This window comes from Ruditapes philippinarum, unplaced genomic scaffold (assembly GCF_026571515.1).
Source record: "Ruditapes philippinarum isolate M1 unplaced genomic scaffold, ASM2657151v2 ctg354_1_1_1_1, whole genome shotgun sequence".
Classification (NCBI taxonomy): domain Eukaryota; kingdom Metazoa; phylum Mollusca; class Bivalvia; order Venerida; family Veneridae; genus Ruditapes; species Ruditapes philippinarum.
This window is the reverse complement of record NW_026856866.1, coordinates 216,468-238,402: the sequence shown is the minus strand read 5'-3', so window position 1 is coordinate 238,402 and position 21,935 is coordinate 216,468. Positions and strand designations below refer to the sequence as shown.

The 21,935-nt window shown below is 33.0% G+C and overlaps 1 protein-coding gene across 1 annotated transcript in view; it reads left to right on the top strand.

Moving 5' to 3' along the window:
• The first annotated feature begins 7,302 nt into the window (after nucleotides 1-7,302).
• LOC132747959 (synaptotagmin 2-like) overlaps nucleotides 7,303-21,935 on the top strand; it is a 28,596-nt gene continuing 13,963 nt past the window's right edge. Inside the window, exons 1-9 of the mRNA XM_060737495.1 lie at nucleotides 7,303-7,432; nucleotides 10,743-10,922; nucleotides 11,518-11,715; nucleotides 11,945-12,062; nucleotides 12,775-12,917; nucleotides 13,383-13,556; nucleotides 14,198-14,274; nucleotides 14,743-14,869; nucleotides 19,378-19,506. Of these exons, the coding sequence (XP_060593478.1) occupies nucleotides 10,764-10,922; nucleotides 11,518-11,715; nucleotides 11,945-12,062; nucleotides 12,775-12,917; nucleotides 13,383-13,556; nucleotides 14,198-14,274; nucleotides 14,743-14,869; nucleotides 19,378-19,506 (1,125 nt within the window). The 5' untranslated portion in view covers nucleotides 7,303-7,432; nucleotides 10,743-10,763. The remainder of the gene's footprint in view (nucleotides 7,433-10,742; nucleotides 10,923-11,517; nucleotides 11,716-11,944; nucleotides 12,063-12,774; nucleotides 12,918-13,382; nucleotides 13,557-14,197; nucleotides 14,275-14,742; nucleotides 14,870-19,377; nucleotides 19,507-21,935) is intronic.

Below are 21,935 nucleotides of genomic sequence, written 5' to 3'. Positions count from 1 at the left end.
TTCAAATACATGTATATGTTTGATACTATCATGTCTTTATTTACTGTTGCCAGTATTTTATTGGTTGAGCATACTGTCTCCTCTGTTTATGAACCCTTAATCTGCTGGAAGTATAAATGAGCCGCGTCACGACAAAACCATATAGTGCGTTTGCGACCAGCATGGATCCAGACCAGCCTGAGCATCCGCGCAGTCTGATCAGGATCCATGCTGTTCACTTACCAACTCTTTTTACAAGTAGAGAAACTGATAGTGAACAGCATGGATCCTGATCACACTGCGCGGATGGCCAGGCTGGTCTGGATCCATGCTGGTCGCAAATGCACTATGTTGACTTTGTCGTGACGCAGCTCAAATGTAATTATTGTTTGTCATCAGTATAGAACTGAGTCATCCTACACTTCTGTACAATCGGACCAGACTATCCTGTTGGTAGCTCACATTTTGTATCGCTATATTAAAAACCCTTTAATTTTAAAATGGACTGTTCCAAATTCAAAACTGGGCAAATCCATTACACAAAATCAGCAGATTTAGGGTTAATTTTCTTGATTTATTCTTCACTAAGTGCTTAGTTTGTAGAAACCAAAACCTCTTTGTATTATGTTGCATAGTGTATTCATTACAATGTGAATGATGTGTAGTTTTACATTTATAATATAAAATTGAAAGTGCTATGAATCAAGATATTTTGTATTGTTTACATACATATATAATAATAATATTATTGTGTAAATACAATCCACATTTGAAATTTTGAAAAATATAGACCTTGAAATAAGCAGTCTGATCAGGATCCCTGCTGTTCGCTTACAAACTCTGTAACCAGTATAGAAACTGATAGGGAACAGCATGGATGCTGATCAGACTGCGTGGATGCGCAGGCTGGTCTGGATCCATGCTGGTCGCAAACCCATTATGTTGTTTTTGTCATGACACAGCACAAATATTTTAAAGCAGCCTTCAGCTTTTCTTATGGTTAGATATGTTATTTTTAGAAAATCGTTTCATCAAAAGAGTTAAGGTGAAAATGAAATTTGCCACTGATAAAATATTTAATCTATAAGGAAACCTCGCAATACCTCTATAATGTACTGGACTGCTCTCTTCATTTAAATTTGGTACACAGACAATTTGTTTCCAAATCTTCCATTTTTGTATTTTCTGATCGTAAGATCAGTAAATACATAGCTAACATCCACGGTCTAATACAAAATTTCCTCACAGTCCTAACAACGCAAAGTAGTTCTCTCTCAAAACTGCTAAAAACCAGCAATTTAAAAGAAAGAATATTTTTTAATGTAGGCATTTAACGAATAACAGTGCATTAAAAGTTTAAATTAGTCAATAAAAATATGAGGTTACAATCACAAATTTCGCGGATGAATATCTTTTTTACCCAATGAAAAATGTTCGGCTAATTCCGTAAAGCTTCGGATTATCATGAATATCATTTTAATCAATGAAAATGCAATTTTTAGCTATGCCGATTACCAAATACTCCAGAGCGTAGTACACAAATAAATCTGACTGTCAAGTAGTGGAATACATATATACATGTCGGACTGTTTTGGCGAGAAGATTTTTGATAAATTATTTTCATCAGTGTTAAACAACACGTTTATCGTGAACAAAATACCTCGAAATTAATAAGGATTACAAACACGAAATGGAAATTCTCAATTTAGAATTACATAATGTATTTGTTTTTATTCAAGGTACATATGTATAACTGAGCCGTGGTGCAGAGGTAAGCGGTCTCGTTGAGGGTGTGAGAGGCCTATGGTTCAAATCCTAGTCGAGGCAATTCTATTTTTTTTCATGCAAAATTCCATATGTATCAATCTCAAACTGTTTTAGAAGAAAATCAAAACGCTGTCGCTGCGTAAGATGAATTATAGTATATAAAAATAAACTTATACAGGAAAGTACATACAGATAGTCAGTGTGATTTAGATTGCAAAGATCAGAAAATACCATAGAGCTGCAGCCCTTTGATTAGTTATGAACGTCACTGGGGTGCTATAAATAATTAATGTTTCAGGTGCAGTTTTGAAGAGGGCTTGATAGTGATATGATGCACTTTTCTACGATAAAATTACTGAAATACTTAGTTTGAAACAACACAGAATTGTTTTCACAACAAAAAAATGAAAGCTGAAGGCCACTTTAGTATAGTTACTTTAACTGTAATGTTTGTTAGGTTATTTTTTAATTGATCACCTTATTAGATAAATACTGTGATAATAAGTACATGTATATTTTATCTCTGGCACTTAGACATTCCATAGGTGTAAACATTATTTTTCATGCATGTAATGAGAATCGAGAAAAAGAATTAGTAAATGTTTAATGTTTATAGAAATAGTCATTATTTGACAATAGTCATTATTTGACACAAATGGTGCTAAAAATTTATTGAGCTAAGTTTCAATAACAGAAAAAACACTTATGACTATTAAGGTCAGGTTAACAGAAAAATAATATTTTTGATGTAATAAATGTTATAGAAATTACAACATTAAAAGCAAAGTCTGGATATAATAAAAGTTTTGCATGTAAGTTATCTTATGGTTTTGATAAATTTTAAAGTTATAGTGAACACTTGACAAACTTATATCAGGCAGATTGTGTTGTACTTACCAGATGTTATTTGTAATTTAATGGTTGTTTGCTATATAACCATTGCCTACTTGATATTGATTGAGCTATAGGACTTGGATTATAACCTGTCAAAATTGTCAATAAATAACAGTCCATCTGTTTTTTGTTTTGCATAATTTTCATAGTTAACATTACATTCCAATTAAATAAATGTTATAGTAATTTAATAAAATTAGATTTAAAGGGACTCCACTGAGGTTTTTTGACATGATGGGACTGGAAATAATTGTTCGAGATGAGGGTTTCATTTGATGTAGGTCTAGACCAAGAACTTGTTTGCAAGAGATAATTTGATCACTCCGATTTTTCCAGAGTAATTATTGTAATTGTGGAAAATTACAACTATTGAAAAGTGTTGCAATGCTTTTTACTTCAAATTTGGAGCTAAGAATAGCTAAAATATACAAATTTAAATTTATTTTTTAATATATTTCTTTTTTGTTTTGTATATCTTCCTGTTTTAAGTGACCAAGTTTGTCAGAGTAAGAATTTTAAATTTTATGATTTTAGACTTACCTCAGTGGAGTTGCTTTAATGTAATTCTGAAGAAATTACATGCCATTCCAAGTCTTGTTTAGTGAACTCAGATTTATAACTTACATTACAATACTCATTCAACAAATTTGATAGTTGATTAGTAATTTACCTGTATTTTCTGTAAGTCTTGTATTACAATTAATATATAAACAAGAATGCATCAATTAATTAGCTATCTATATTTTATAATATTGTGTCATAAGTCAAAAATTTCATTGAATCTGTGTTAATATTGATCATACCTTAATATGCTGAATTTTTAGCTCACCTGTCACAAAGTGACAGGGTGAGCTTTTGTGATCGCTTTTCGTCTGGCGGCCGTCCGGCGGCCGTAAACTTTTACTTTAAATGACATCTCCTCATAAACCACTAAGCCAATTTAATCCAAACTTCACAGGAATGTTCCTTTGGTGGTCACCTTTGAAAATTGTTCAAAGAATTTAATTCCATGCAGAACTCTGGTTGCCATGGCAACCAAAAGAAAAAACTTAAAATATCTTCTTCTAAAAAACCCAAAGAGGTAGAGCTTAGATTTTTGGCATGAAACATCTTCTAGTTAGTGTCTACCAAGTTTGATCAAATAAAAGCCCTTGGGTCAAAATTGGTCCCGCCCCAGGGGGTCTTTGATTTTCCCTATATGCATATAGTAAAAACTTAAAAAATCTTCTTTTAAAGAACCCAAAGAGCTAGAGCTAAGATATTTAGCATGAAGCATCTTCTAATGGATGTCTACCAAGTTTGTTCAAATAAAAGCCCCTGGGTCAAAATTGGCCCCGCCTCAGGGGGTCATTGAATTTCCCTATATGCATATAGTAAAAACTTAAAATAATCTTCTTTTAAAGAACCAAAGGAGCTAGAGCTAAGATATTTAGCATGAAACATCTTCTAATGGATGTCTACCAAGTTTGTTCAAAAAAAAGCCCTGGGGTCAAAATTGGCCCCGCCCCAGGGGGTCATTGAATTTCCCTATATACATATAGTAAAACTTAAAAAAATCTTCTTTTAAAGAACCAAAAGAGCTAGAGCTAAGATATTTAGCATGAAACATCTTCTAATGGATGTCTACCAAGTTTGTTCAAATAAAAGCCCTGGGGTTAAAGTTGGCCCCACCCCAGGGGGTCATTGATTTTCCATATATACATATAGTAAAAACTTAAAAAATCTTCTTTTAAAGAACCCAAAGAGCTAGAGCTAAGATATTTAGCATGAAACATCTTCTAATGGGTGTCTACCAAGTTTGTTCAAATAAAAGCCCTGGGGTCAAAATTTGCCCCGCCCCAGGGGGTCATTGATTTTCCCCATATGCATATAATAAGTAAAAACTTAAAAATCTTCTTATAAAGAACCAAAAGAGCTAGAGCTAAGATATTTAGCATGAAACATCTTCTAATGGATGTCTACCAAGTTTGTTCAAATAAGAGTCCTGGGGTCAAAATTGGCCCGGCCCTGGGGGTCATTGATTTTCCAAATTTCCTTATATGTGTATAGGAAAAACTTTAAAAATCTTCTTTGGAAAAAACCAAATAGCTAGAGTCTAGATATTAAGCATGAAACATCTTCTAGTGATTGTCTACAAAGTTTGTTCAAATAAAAGCCCTGGGGTCAAAATTGGCCCCACCCCTGAGGTCATTCATTTTCCTTATATGTGTAAAACTATAGCAAAAATTGAAAAATCTTTGAAAAATCTCAAATAGCTAGAGTTTAGATATTAAGCACGAAGCATCTAGTGAGTGTCTTCAAAGTTTGTTCAAATAAAGCCCTGGAGTCAAAATTGGCCCTGCCCCCGGGGGACATTGATTTTCCTTATACGTGTATAGCAAAAACTTAAAAATCTTCTTTGAAAAAACCCGAATAGCTAGAGTTTAGATATTAGCATGAAACATTTTCTAGTAAGTGTCTACAAAGATTGTTCAAATAAAAGCCCTGGGGTCAAAACTGGCCATGCCACAGGTGTGTCATTGTTTTTAACTATACGTGTAAAGAAAAAACTTTAAAAAATCTTCTTTTAAAAATCCCAACGAGCTAGACCTTAGATGTTTAGCATGAAACATCTTCTAATTGTTGCCCCGAGCTTTAAACTGGCCCTGCTCCGGGGGCCTATGTACAGGTGAGCGACTTCAGGGCCAACATGGCCCTCTTGTTTAAGTGAACTGGTCTTGCTTCCATTTTTGGAACTGTCCATTATCAATTTTGGGGATATCAAGATGAAAATTTGAAGTTGGCAAGCTTACAGAAATAGGGCTTGATTAGACTGCATGGATGTGCAGGTTGGTCTCTCTCTATGCTGGTAGCAGAGGCTAATCACTTTAAAGTCCAGCAAGTTAAGGGTTAGTAAAAATGTATTGTAATTTTGTAGTGTTATATTACTCTTGTTTCTTTTTTTCCGAAAAGCCTCTTTGCTCATCCCTTGTAAATTTGTTTATATTGATTAAGCGTATTCAAAATTCTGTATGTTGTAATTAAGGATGTAACAACACTTTAGTGTAGTTTTATATAATGTATATAATTATTCTTCTAAAACAATTCCAAACATCCAAGAATATGTTAAATATGTATTGCAAATGTTTATTTGCATTATAAGTAATCATTAAAATTTATTAATCCATTTCTTATTGAGAAATTTGGCCTAGACTTTATTGAAAATAATTTTCTAATTATCTCCTTTATTAACATGAAATGTAAAGATTGCAATGTAAAACATGATAAAATTTGAAAGTTGACTGTATTGAGTCTGATATGGCTGCATGGAAGTACAGGTTCAAACCTTTAATATTCCATTATTTCCTGTTGTTTTCAGATTAAATCTAAACTAAATTGTACCCTAAAAGTAGGGAATTCACTTTCTGTGCTCACAAAAAGTGAGTTAAATTGTGTAAGGTTGCAATACATGATACAGTGATTGGATAAAAACGCAAAAAATGATTCCATTTGAATTATATAGATGTGCAGTGAATGGTACAGTGTTTCCACTTCTACACTGCAGTAATGCAGAGATTTCTTCAATGATAAAGTTCACATGACTATGTTATTGTTAAAACATATAACACACAAAAAGTTATGATCTTTACCCATCCATGCAATAATAATGGCTATAATTTTCCAATGTTATATCTCTGAAGGCATTTGTTAATGAATGAACATAATTATGATTTTAGCCCATCTTCTTAAAGTCACATGAACACAGGATTTAACAATTTCAATTTTAAATTTATTTAAAGACAATTATACATTATTTTATCAATTTCTATACGATGACAAAACCAATTAAAAAGTTTTTAGCTGTAATATATGTATGTATTATGCCCCTTTTTCATGAAGAATTGTAATTACATGTATAGGGTGACCTGTGAAGACACATGTTCATGTAAATGTAAAAGTTGGGGAACATAATATTAAACACATGATTGATACTTATAATACCATTACTAATGACTATTCAAAGGTTGTTTGTTTTTTCTTTAAAAAAAGTTTATTGTTACTTTGTTCCTTGTTTATTGATATTGTTATAATCTGTTTGTATTAAATATTAAAATCTGTAAAAAAAACCCCAAAAAATTATCGTCTTTTTATTTTTAAGTGTGAAAATTCAACTACTCCCCCAGGGGTCAGTAGAACACTTTGGTTTAAGTCTTGTACAACAACATATCAACCACAACAGATGCTTGCTTGTGACCACAGACATAACTTTTAGATCACTGTTAAAGGTCCATGACTCTAGAATGGATTTTGATAGAATTATGGCCCCTTGTGAATTAAGAAAATTGTTGGGTTAAGTTTAACATGCAACACCATATTCTTCAAAATTACTGAAGGTATTGATTAACTTAAAACTTGGAAACTTAAAGCTGATATTGATAACAGGGTCATACAGCGATATAACAGGTAGGCTATACTGTACTGTATAGATACATACACTTTACAGTACTAGTAATAATAGATAATACAAAACCTTGGTTTAAATTCATTTCCTATATTTATCATTCTATAACTAGTTAATGTCATTTTCATGATAATAAACTGACATAAAAAAATATAAAGTCTGTTTTGAATAAATAGGAACACAATATCTATAGTGGAGTATTACCCGTTACTGTAAATAGATTGTCATAAACTATAAATTTTACGCCGTGATCACCAAGATAAACAATATGGCGGCATGACTGATAAAAGTGCTAAACTAGTGCGTAACTGAAGAAATCAAAGACTTGAAAAGCAAATAAAGTTTAATTAGGTAAGTATTTTTTAGTTAAATTGTATTTTAACATAGTTCAGATTATTTTCTCACATGGTCAGTGTCTTAGAAGGTCCAATTTTAATTTAGCCTACCTGTTCCCAAAGGGATACGACTCATTGAATGTTCACAAAATATGTATTTGATGGTAGAAAACATTTATGCTTGGTCAGAAATGAATTCTTAGTCCTTTCCCATTACACTATATTCTAATATATGACAGTCTATATATTAGTATATAGTGTAATAGGAAAGGACTTAGAATGGGAGAGTTTCTAGATAATCCTGCAGAGTTATCTCTGCAGCGCCCCTGACAAATAAGAGGTATACACCTGTATGCTGGCTATCTCTGTGTATAGCTGGTTTACATTGAATTTCAATGGGATAATGCAGAGTATTTAATCAACTGATCTAAATTAATAAGCTAAAGTTTATATTTCAAAGTAAACTGATTAACACTGCAGTCTTAGAAATGGTGAATTACTGTTGTGTTCCACTTTGTAATGAATTTTTCCACAAGACGAATAAATGGAGAGTAGCAGTAAAGAAGTAAAATGAAGTTATGGTCTCGCACATTTGCCATGCCAATAATGATAAAAATGTTAGTTATGGCTTCCAACACTTTATTAGCCGCTATTTAACATTTTTGTTTTTCATCTGATGCGGCATCTGATCTGTTCACGTCATGTCATAGTATATAAACGGGTTAGCTGAAGACCTTAAGCTGAATTCTAGATAAGTTCTAAATTCTAGATAAATTCTTAAGCTGACAAAATTGAAAAAGAAACCAATGTTTGGCAATTCCATTCAAAATTCGCTTGTTAAAACCTGGAAAGAATGTTCGTGCATGTCGGTCGTGCATACAGAAAATGTGTCAGGTATCAGTCCGAGTTGCATAATCTTATCAATCAGTCAAGCTCATTTTTATTTTTCTCCATGATGCATGTAATGGTCTCATTGGCCTCCCTGTATCATCACAAAATCGTAGGGATGTGCGGTATTACCGGTATACCGGTATACCGCGGTTTCGTTCAGACGCGGTACGTACCGGTACGACCCCTAGGAATACCGGTTTTTTAATATATATAATTTTACATAATATTTTTGTAAGATTCGGACGTTATTTACCCTGTAATCTGTGTTTCAACTTTCAACCTAAATTAAAGTGGAATTCCAAGTCTATTTTTAGAGCAGCAGTAAATGCACAGTATAATACTCTAACGAATAATTAGTCGCGGAAAGGTCGGATCGTTTCCCGGTTGTTTTTCATATTTATTATGTAGTGTAAATACATTTCATCCGCCGACATTTTTATAATTTCTATATATCATTCTTCATTTAAATGCATTAAAAGGGGACACCCATGTTAGTGCTCAGTCTAAGGCTAGTAAACATGTTGACGTATTGACGAGTGGCGACAATAACAAAACGTAAAGCATTTAGACATAGCCCAACTTGTAAACAGCTCATACCGTCATGGGAATTGCCATTTTTCTGTTTTAGATTTTGTTGAAAATATTATCAAGACAATAAGGTTATTTTCTTCTTTCTTTTATTTATTATTTTCCAGTCAGGTAGACAGATGTTAGTTGAAAGAAATAAAGATATTAATCTGTTTTTCTAAAATGTATTGTGTTTATCAAAATGTTTAAACATTCTTATGGCAGTTGGTCTTAGTTTGCATAAGTTAAACATTAAAAAGTGTCTTCATAATACCGTGGTACATACCGCGGTACACAGGTGAAATACCGTGATATACCGCGGTACAAAAAAATTGGTGGTACCCATCCCTACAAAATCGACTTGCATACATATTTAGTATCATTCAATGAATTACTGAATTCAAAATTTATAGGTCACCTTTTGGTTGATAGTAACATTTCAGGACATGAATGGTGACATGTCCGGGGTCCGTACTCCTCAATGAGACTAGAATACATACATACACCTTACGCTATCAAATTGTCATAACAATTAATAATAATAATCACCCCTTGATCATCAAGAACAAAATTACTATACAAAATATGTTTTATATGCCAGTAGTAATAGTAAATTTTTGTTGCCTGTAGTCAGAGACAGGTACATAGCATCAAAACTGATACATGTAGAACGGGTAATAGGATTTGCAAAGCAATTGAAAATTCTGAAATCAGAACTTCCTGCAGCTATAATTAAACAGGGGTCACATACGTCTGTTTCATGATTCTAAATTGTTGACAAACTAGCTTGATTGTAGAAAATATTTAAGTGATTTGACATACTAGAATGGAATATCATGAATCATACAATACGCAGTTGATACTCATTAATAATAAAGACAGATATATAATGTGAAAATTTTATCAGACACACATTATTAAGATTATGTCACGTTTTAATGCACATACAAGTACATCTTGCATTTTTACATGTAATAAAGTATGTAAAACTGAGCTAAATTGGCCTGGTAGCAGAATGGGTTCTGGGTTTAAAGTCTAAATTTCTGTCATACATCTCCAATCTGTAAAAATTATATAACTGGATGCATTTTATGTACTAAAGAACAAATTTGAAGCAATAAACTCTATATCATTATATTTATTTGAAGCATCATAAATTTACAAATATACCAAAATAGATTATATCAATCAGATTGCATAATTCACTTTAATTAGTTCTACGTAAATAATGTATGTAATGGCATTATATTTTAAAAGTTTTAACAGGACAAAGAGTTGATTATTTCTCCAAGATCATTTTCATACTGTTATTCAGTCTGCATTGTCTACATTGTACAGTTGAAAAATAAAGCAGTTTATATGTTTAAGATTTAATTTGTTAAATATAATAACCTTAATATTAAATGATAAAATCTTCTTTTATTCCTGTGGCTGAAGCCCCTTTGGTAATTAATTATTTCTTTAATTTAACAACTGACCAGTCAAAATACTCTGAAACCTTCTATTAACCTCTGTGTTTACATCAAGTGGCCGTAGTTTGTATACCTCTTATTTACTACTTCCGCTTATCAGTAGAGTGTGGGAAACTCCCCCATTCATTTCTGACCAAGCATAAATGTTTTCTACCATCAAATACATATTTTGTGAACATTCAATGAGCCGTACCCCTTTGGTACACATAATAAGATGTCTGTTCCTGTCATTTGTTTTTTTCTTAATTTGTTGAATTTTCAAAATTGTCAAAATCTCGACCTAGGCTATTCCCCAAAACGTGAAACAGAAAAAAACACTGAAATTTTTATGTTAGTTAATTACCAATAATGCCAGTTTTTGATTTATAATTTTCATAACTTTTTTTAATTTTTCAGACACACAAATTGTATATAAAAATGTTCAGCAAAAAATCGAAATCACAGAGCTGGTCTCCTAACAAGGCCTTAAAAGATGACCCGGAGCAAGTGAAGCGTCTGAGTAACTTGCTTAAAATAAGATCCGAGCATGAACAAACAATTGCTAAAACTGGCTGGGATAGCTACCAGCGGGAGCTCGTGAGTATATCGACAATTTATACCAAATAAGTTTTTTTTTTAATCAATTATTTATCTTTTCAGAATTAGTTTACTGTTATATTATTAATAATTGAATTTTATCAAAGTTAATATTATGGATCACTCAGTGATTACTCAAACTTATGATTTATAAGACAGCCAGAAATTAAAAGTTACAATTAAAAAATGAATGCACCTCGACAGTCAAGTCAAAACTTAAAATCATTCCAGTTCTGATACACTGTGTTTTTCTGTGATTTAAATGTTTTATGATATGCAAATTATGGGATAGTTGGCGTCTTGTAGAGAAATTTGTAATAATGGACTGTAATCCAAGAAAGCTGGATAGGTGGACCAACCACCAGGATTGGATAAAAAACATGTTAAGGTCATTGTAAAAACAAGATGAGCATAGGTAAGTCTGTTATCATTATACAACATGCTTCTTTATCAGCATATTTCAGTCTGCTTTTAAGCCTTAGTCTTAAAAGGACAGAGAAACATGTAAAAATACAGCAATAATTAATTGTAAGATAATTTAAATTAAAAGGTGCTTACATTTCATTGCTAATTTGACAGTGTTTAATAAATTCAGCAAAACAACCAGATGTTGAAAGGATTATTCAAGAAACTAGATCCATCTGTAATGAGGACAACAGGTGATCTCAAAGGCGAGATTCAACTGTCATTTAAATATGAATTCAACAATGAAATGCTCCTCATAAAGGTTATCAAGTGCAGGGATTTGGTCAACAGGGACATCAGGGCAAAAATGTCCAACTTTTTTGTGAAGGTTTGTATCTAAACACAACTGCATATGTTGAATTATATTACCACTACATTGTTTTATTAAGCATCAATGATTGTAGGAATTAAAGTATTTATCATTTGCTTGTACCTATGTATACATCACCTTACGCCTCAACATTTACATGTTTAAGTACATAATTATGGTTAATGTCATATATGATAAGTTACTCTTTGGCAAAATGTAACATCATAATATTTTTTTTTTTCGATAGCTTGAGTTGCTTCAGGATCCACTGAACCAAGGTGAGAAAAAGACCCAGGTTATGCATGGAACCAACAAGCCTAGATTTGATGAAATCTTTGGATTTTGTATTCCAGAACAGGGCTTAGGTACTATTCTTTTATTGTATAATCTACACAATTTATTCAAACATTGTAAAACTATATAATAATAAAAACTGAAATGCTTATATAACAATATAATTATTATATTGTTATATAAGCATCAGCCATCTCATTTTTTTATTGTTTCTGGTATTGCCCATGTGACTTTTCATAGGATGAATTGACCATTAACATGCCAAATATGTAAAATAGACTTGTATATCTTTCAATATGGATAAAAACATTTGTCAAGTTTTGCGAAATTTTCAAAATATATACAGATTAAATAGGGAACAGTGCCGATCATAATCAGACAGCATTGTGCCCACTGATCTTGCTTTGCACTGGTTGTATGGATAGCATGTGTTGCCACCATTAGGCTAAATCTTAAAGATCTGTCAGGGACTTGTCATTAACTTTCTAGCTAATGAAGCCCAAGCCTCATTGTTAAGACTGAATTTAATGTGAAGTCTAAATTGATGTTATCTCAAGACCTTCTGTATATATAAATATTGAATATAAGTCATAAAGTGCCTCTTACCTTGCCAGAAATATTTTTATTATAAAACATGCATGTCAGCTTTCCTTTAATGCTTTTGACTTCATCTAAACTTTTTCAAGTAAAATACTGATTTTTTTAAAAGTTTCTTGTGATGGATAATGTAAAGACAGTAATGTAATGTATAAAAGATGTATTTTATTATTTATATTTCAATAGGTGAAACAAAGTTGATTGTTCAGGTATGTGAACACAGCTTGGGAGGGAATGATGATGTCAAAGGTGAAGTGATCATTCCTCTGAATTCATTCTCTTTCCGAAGTGAGCCTACACATACAGCCTGGTATGCTCTCAATAATGAGGTATGTTTACAAGAACACATTCTTGTTTTAATAATGAACCTACAGAACACTGAACATGATGACAAATGTTAACGTTCTAATATTCCTTGTGAAGGAATAATAATATCTGTCATATGTTAAGGTTCGGATTGGAATATCCGTCTCGAGGGTATCCCGCCCACTGGGCGGGTACCTAGTTGACAGATATTTCGATCTGAACTGCAAACATATATTTTTTCTTGCATATTCTGCATATTCTATCATATTTAAAATGGTTTACCTTAATAAGATATTTTGATCATGGAGATTGATGACATTTCATCCATAACTATTTTCTTCAATAGCAACAACCAATTTTATAGGCTCACAAATTGACTTAAAGCTAGCAAGATAGCTTTTTCAGCCAATTAATGTATATCAATCTTGTACTGTTTTCTTATAACTGAAATTAAACCACTTATACATATATCAAATTTTGATTTTCAGACTGACTTGAGTATCTCAGGAAATATAGATGTCAGTATAGCATTCCAGCCACCAAGAACGCTGCTGGTCACTGTACATGGTGCCAATAACCTGGCCCCTAGAGATGAAGGGCAAACTGCCGACCCCTTTGTGAAGGTTGCTGTCCCTGGTTGTGATCATGTGTTCCAGTCTCAGGTATGGACATGTAAATTTTGTTTGTGATATAATGTTTTGTAGTTTTTAATGTCAAGTTGATCATATAACATTTCTTGTTATGAATATAAAATGATCATAGCATATATCTTTATATTATTATACTGGAGTGTCCTTTTTTGTTGTTGTTGTTTTACACATTTAAATATTATGTGAGAAATAGAAACTTTCAGTCTTTTAATATTGAATTACATAAACCAAAAGCCTGCTGGCTATTGAATTTACTGAATTTACCCATATGACAAGTGTAGACCAAGATCATAATAACTTTCAAAATAATTGGATAGTAAAATTGTATATTCATGACTTAAGCAACCAATATGTAGAGTTTTTTTGGATTTTTTTTTTAACTTAAAAGTATTAAATATGTCTGAAAGTTTTCATCTTTATTAGGTTCTGAAATGTCTATTTGCATTTAAGCAAATATATTTAGTTACAAATTGTTAAATTAATAAAATCTGATTTGTTAACCAGTTATGTTAAATTGTTAACCAGTTATGCAATCTGTTATGCTAACCAATTATGTTAACCAGTTATATCAACCAGTTAATTTAACTAGTTATGTTAACCAACTAGTATGTTGAAATAAAATATTATTGTAAGAATGATATTTTGACATGCAGGTGTGGAAAAACACATTAAACCCTGCGTGGTCAGAGACTTTTGAGTTCCCACTTCACGAGGAAGAATTCCATGACAAGTAACTTAATTTTGTTATCAATCTCACATGTAACGGCTTTTACTTTCACAATTATTGTTTCCTCATTACATACTTAATACTCTATGATAGAAAACATAGTTAATCTGATATTAATTATTTATTCAGTTAATGTATGGTAAAATTTATTCATTTATCATTATGAAATTTCTATTTTTGTTAGAAAACATCAATGCACAAGATTGAATATATTTTTTTAAATCGGGATTTCCTAAGAATTTGTAACATTTTCAAAAGTGGGTAGCAGGTAGCTGGGCATAATCAGTGCATTCTATGCACCACTCCACTACTCTAAACTTTTCCATGGATGTCATACACAGAATTTATTTAAGGATCTAAAGGAGATGTATTAATATCTAAGTAAATTTTAAATATTTCCCTAAAAATTAGTGAATTTCTTTTACAGAATATGCTCATCAAAAATTATAATTATATTCTTGTTGCTCACAGGTACATCATATTCCATGTGATAGATCAAGTAAAATCAGGCAATGATTCTCTCGGACAATGTATTGTTGAACTTGACAAGTTAAACCCAGACATTGGAATTAACGGAAGCTTTGAACTGTCAGATCTGGTGAGTATAGTAAAGTAACATTTACTGTTTTTTCATAGTTAGATCGGGTGATTTTTTAACACTTCTTTTTGAGTTCTGTCCATTTTATCTTAAGCCCCATATGCTTTGAGTACCAAATGGAGCTCATTAAAGGTATTGATAGGTGTTGGTGTTGTAATGCTAGTATTGTCTTTGATCATTAATGGGGGAAGGGGGTATTTTAAAATGTATAGCATTATTATTAACCTGACAAATGTTCAGGATATCTAAACTACTCGACTGGTTTTTTAGCTCGACTATTCGCAGAATAATCGAGCTAATGCAGTCACCCATTTGTCGGCGTCGGCGTCGGCGTCCCTGTGGTTAAGTTTTTGTATGTAAGCTGGTATCTCTATAACTACTGAAGGGAATGGATTGAAACTTCACACACTTGTTCTCTGTGATTATCTAAGATGATTGGCACAAGTCCCATAACTCTGATTTGCTTTTTTTCATAATTATGCCCCTTTTTCGACTTAGAAATTCTTGGTTAAGTTTTTGTATGTAAGCTGGTATCTCCTTAACTACTGAAGGGAATGGATTGAAACTTCACACACTTGTTCTCTGTGATTATCTAAGATGATTGGCACAAGTCCCATAACTCTGATTTGCTTTTTTTCATAATTATGCCCCTTTTTCGACTTAGAAATTCTTGGTTAAGTTTTTGTATGTAAGCTGGTATCTCCTTAACTACTGAAGGGAATGGATTGAAACTTCACACACTTGTTCTCTGTGATTATCTAAGATGATTGGCACAAGTCCCATAACTCTGATTTGCTGTTTTTCATAATTATGCCCCTTTTTCGACTTAGAAATTCTTGGTTAAGTTTTTGTATGTAAGCTGGTATCTCCTTAACTACTGAAGGGAATGGATTGAAACTTCACACACTTGTTCTCTGTGATTATCTAAGATGATTGGCACAAGTCCCATAACTCTGATTTGCTTTTTTTCATAATTATGCCCCTTTTTCGACTTAGAAATTCTTGGTTAAGTTTTTGTATGTAAGCTGGTATCTCCATAACTACTGAAGGGAATGGATTGAAACTTCACACACTTGTTCTCTGTGATTATCTAAGATAATTGGCACAAGTCCCATAACTCTGATTTGCTTTTTTACATAATTTTGCCCCTTTTTCGACTTGGAAATTCTTGGTTAAGTTTTTGTGTGTAAGCTGGTATCTTCATAACAAATGAAGGGAATTGAATGAAACTTCACACACCTGTTCTCTGTGATTATCTAAGATGATTGGCACAAGTCCCATAACTCTTATTTGCTTTTTAACATAATTATGCCCCTTTTTCGACTTAGAAATTCTTGGTTAAGTTTTTGCGTGTAAGCTGGTATCTCCATTACTACTAGAGGGAATGGATTGAAACTTCACACACTTGGTCTCTGTGATTATCTAAGATGATTGGTACAAGTCCCATTACTCTGATTTGCTTTTTTGCATAATTATGCCCCTTTTTCGACTCATGAATTCTTGGTTAAGTTTTTGCATGTAAGCTTGTATCTCCATAACTACTGAAGGGAATGTATTGAAACTTGAAGAGTTTGTACCTTTTCGGACAATTTTATGTATTCATATAGGTAAGCATTATTATACTCAGTGAAACACCCTTGTGACAAATTTTCGAATAGTCGAGCGTTACTGTCCTCCGACAGTTCTTGTTTTAGAAATAAGAATGCGGAATGGCAACTAGAAGTAACTGGTAAATCAAGTACTCAATCAGACATCTGATTATTGGTTCTTGAATATATGGTGTGAAATACACTATGAATTAAAGTTCTAGTAATATACATATGAGCCGCGGCATGACAAAACTAACATAATGGGTTTGCAACAAGCATGGATCCAGACCAGCCAGCGCATCCGCGCAGGCTGAATAGGATCCATGCTGTTCGCTTACCAACACTATTACAAGTGGAGAAACTGACAGCGAACAGCATGGATCCTGATCAGACTGCGCGGATGCTCAGGCTGGTCTGGATCCATGCTGGTCGCAAACCCACTATGTTGGTTTTGTCATGGCGCGGCTCATATATATGTGTATTAATGTACTAGTTTACATAATTTATAAGAACAATGAGGGACATGTTACCATGTGATTAAAACTTAAGTCAAAAAATGTCAATGTTTACAGACTCCAGGTTTTCTTGACCTTTTAATTTTTCATATATAAAGTTTTCTGTTAAAACAAAATTACTTTGAAGTGATCGATAAAGAAACAGATCCATCTAGAAATTTTGAAGGTAAAGAACAAAAGACAGTTCATTCATAATTCATCAGGTCCTTCTTATATATATTCACTTTGATTGGAAAATTTTCTAAGTTAAATCTGCATGCCTTCAGATTTGTGTTAACCGTAAAGTTCCTGTTAAATGCCTCCAGGGGCTAAACATTTTCCAACAGGGGGGCTATTATTACAACAACACAGTTTTTCCTAAATCCAAAAATCTTTGTAAATACATTAAGTGTTAGCAAGTGTTGATTATAACATTAAAAACTGATAAGGTTTTAAAATTTATATGATACATTTTTGTGCTTCCTATGAAATAAAATGGAGTCTGAAGTATTTGAATAAAATTATAGTGTTATGGTCTTAAGATCAGCACTGATGAAAAGATTTTATCCATATCAAAAAGCCTGGGGGGGAGGGGCTTTTATGAGGGGAGGGGCATTTGATAGGAATTTTACGGTATTTTCATGCAAATGTTCTGCTTATTAAAAAATGAGTCAAGTATAGAAATAATGTAATATAACCTAGCCCAAAGAACTTACTATCCCCAAAGTTTACATATTACATGAATACATGTCAAACTATGAGAAATAACCCATAATATTATACATTCATAGCAGGGTAGAAATATGCTAATGAAAATAAGTAAATTCTGATTTGAAAATGTGAAGTTTTGAATACTTTTGTGAACATTTAAACTATTGATATATTTCCATTAAGTTTGAGTTGTTGAAAATTTATTTATCTGCTGCTTTAAAGCAGAAAATTGTTACCTTTACCACGCTAAATATCTTAAAGATCCTGTAACACAATTTTTTAGCTCGACTATTCGATAAGAATAAGTAAAGCTATTGCAGTCACCCGAGCGTCGGCGTCGGCGTAACCACTTATGTTTAAGTTTTTGTAATAGTTCAAATATTTTCAAAGTCCATAGACATATGGCTTTGAAACTTTGCACACTTGTTCACCATCATGACCCCAACCTGTAGACAGGAGGAGGTAACTCTATCAAGCATTTTGACAGAATTATGCCCCTTTTTCGACTTAGAATTTACGTTAAAGTTTTTGTAATAGTTCAAATATTTTCAAAGTCCATTGACATATGGCTTTGAAACTTTGCACACTTGTTCAACATCATGAATCCAACCTGTAAACAGGAGGAGGTAACTCTATCAAGCATTTTGACTGAATTATGCCCTTTTTCGACTTAGAATTTACGTTAAAGTTTTTGTAATAGTTCAAATATTTTCAAAGTCCATTGACATATGGCTTTGAAACTTTGCACACTTGTTCACCATCATGACCCCAACCTGTAAACAGGAGGAGGTAACTCTATCAAGCATTTTGACAGTATTATGCCCCTTTTTCGACTTAGAATTTACGTTAAAGTTTTTGTAATAGTTCAAATATTTTCAAAGTCCATTGACATATGGCTTTGAAACTTTGCACACTTGTTCACCATCATGACCCCAACCTGTAAACAGGAGGAGGTAACTGTATCAAGCATTTTTTTTACTATCAAGCACTAAGAATAGTCGAGCGTTGCTGTCCTACCGACAGCTCTTGTTTTAATGGTTTTATATCATAAATATGGTGCTCAAATTAAGATTTATCAATATTGTAAGTTCCGAAAAGCATAATTTATAAAGATATTACCAAATTTAACATTTCATGAAATAAAGGGAGGTAATTAGAAATTTATTTTCTGTAAAGTCTTAGTCAAATTTTTCAGTAAGAAGTGAATGCATATATTTCAATGATTACATATAATGTGGACAAATATTTGCAGTACATATTTTACATATTCTTTGATGTTTGAAAATTGTTTAAGAAGCATAATTATATACATATATATAATTTAACAACCTTAATTACAACATGCAGGATCTTTAAATTGACTATTTTTCAATCTGACTGGAATAGAAATTATTTTTATTGGAATTTCAAAATATGTACTAAATGAGGAGCAAACAATGCAGACCATGATCAGATAGCACAAAAGGGATGGCTGATCTTTGTCCGCACTGGTTAGCAAGGGTAACTCTTGTGCTGTTCACTATTCAGATAGTTTATATTTAGAAATTTTCACTTATTACTATAAATGTTTTTGCCCCACTTGAAAGATGGTAAGTCCAGTTAAAATATTTAGTAATTTGTTAAAAAATGAGATAAATACTTGCAACTTAAAGTACAGACTTGAGGTGATAACACATCATGTAGTATTGTCTAATCTATTATTTGATCTATACAGAGGAACAATGAGCGTGTAAGGGCTAAGGTGTACCAGAATCGTGTGGCTCAGGAGTTTCGTGAGGCACTGATGTCACACTCCGAGGCACGAGCTCCCGGCTGCCTCTTCAAGAAACATCGTGGTGGAAAGGTATTTAGAATTTTTGTTATTGATGTAATATGTCTTCTAGAGTATGTCATTCATCCACAAAATTGTGCAGGGCCGGCTAAATCTGATTTTGACTTATTAGTCTGTTTTTGTGTCGCCTCTACGGAGTAGTGGCGACATATAGGGATCACTTCTCCGTCGTCTGTCCGTCCGTCTGTCCGTCCGTCCGTCACAAAACTTGTCCGGACTACTCCTCATAAACTACTGGTGCAATTTCATCCAAACTTTACAGGAATGATCAGTACCAAGTCTAGTTGTGCATATTGTCAGCATTTTCCGGTTCAATGATTTTTGTCAGAGTTATGGCCCTTTAATAATTTTTAATTGTAAAGTTTGTCCGGACTACTTCTCTTATACCACTAATGCAATTTCAATGAAACTTTACAGGATTGATCTGTAGCTCAAGTCCTTGCGCATATTGCAGGGGTTTTCCGGTTGAATGATTTTTGGCCGAGTTATGGCCCTTTGATAAAAAGGTGTTTTTTTCTGTGTGTTGCCAGATACACAAAAGCTTGTCCGGACTACTCCTCATAAACTACTGGTGCAATTTCATCCAAACTTTACAGGAATGATCAGTACCAAGTCTTGTTGTGCATATTGTCAGCATTTTCCGGTTCAATAATTTTTGTCAGAGTTATGGCCCTTTAGTAATTTTTATTTTTAAAGTTTGTCCAGACTACTGCTCTTATACCACTTATGGAATTTCAATGAAACTTTACAGAATTGATCTGTAGCTCAAGTCCTTGCGCATATTGCACGGGTTTTCCGGTTGAATGATTTTTGGCTGAGTTATGGCCCTTTGATAAAAAGGTGTTTTTTTCTGTGTGTTGCCAGATACGCAAAAGCTTGTCCGGACTACTCCTCATAAACTACTGGTGCAATTTTATCCAAACTTTACATGAATGATCAGTACCAAGTCTTGTTGTGCACTGTCTGTCCGTCCGTCTGTCACAAAATTTGTCCCAACATGAAATTGGCCATTATGAGGCGACACATGTGATTACTGATCGCTCTTGTATTTGAAACATTGTTTGTTTGTTTGTTTCATTTTACGCCTTTTCCCAAAGTATACAACAGTATTTCAGTCATATAAGCGGGTAGTTTTCCGTACCATCGTTCCTGGAGAGTTACACCAGTACTAGACTACCTTTCTCCGTGCTAAACTACCAAAGCATCTCCCGGGGATCGAACCCACGTTTCTACTTGTCTGTATGATATTTATAAAGAAAATTCAGGGAAATTTTATTTTGTCTGTATAAGCTTGTCTGTATAAGCTTGTGGACAACCTAGGCGGTACGGACAGTTGATTTTGCCACTTCTGTTGTGAAGTGGTACTTCAGTTGACTTTACTTAGAACTACTCTTATCCTAGAAAACAGAAAAAATAGAGAGATGTACAAGAACCCTTTTGAGTTATTTTATCTTCCCTGTATGAGATAATTTATTAGTGCTGTTTTAATACAAGTTGTGATGATGAGAATTTAAAGTCAGAAACATATTGAAGGTCACATGCCACCAAGGTCACTGTTGATTTTCAATCTGAAAAAGATAGAAAAAGGAAAAAGATAGAAAAAAGGCATCATTGGACACATGTTTCAAAAGTATATGGATTGAAACTTGACTAGAAATACAAAGATCACCTACAATTAATTAACTGAAAGAAATGGGTTGAAATTTCACACACTTGTTCTCAGTGATCATCTAACATGATAGGAACAGGTCCCATAACTGTGACTTGCCCCTCACCGCTGTGGGTTCGAATCCCAACAGGGACTTTGGATTCTTTCATGTGAGGAAGCTATCCAGCTAGCTTACGGAACGTCGGTGGTTCTACTCAGGTGCCCATTTGTGCCTGAAATAATGCTTCGAAGGGCACCCGAGGTCTTCCTCCACCAGTAAAAGCTGGAACGCCGTAATATGGCCTATACTGTGTCGATGTGACGTAAAACCCAATCAAACAAACAAACATAACTGTGAATTACCTTTTTATAGAGTTATGCCCCTGTCTAACAGTCAAGCACTGAGAATAGTCTGGCACATTGTCTTCAGGACAGCTCTTGTTAAGTTTTATTTATTTATTTGCTTTGAATTTGGAAAGTCCTTTCTGAGTTTTATTTAAAAACTAACACAGTAATGAGCACCAGTACAACTTTCAAAAAAGAAAAAAAAAGAAAAAAAGAATAAATAAATAAAGTCTGGCATGTGTTTATACTGTTGGCATGGGCAAATTGTAATTGACACTTGAATTTTCTAAGGGTTAAAGACTTAATCTAAATAATACATGTTTATTAAAAAGTTTTAAAAAAAAAAGAATGAATTTTTCGAAAAAATGATAGAATTATCTGAAATACTTTGGTTTATACTGAATTTATTTTAGTTCAATTGTGTAGGAAGCTTATAGCTTATAGACAC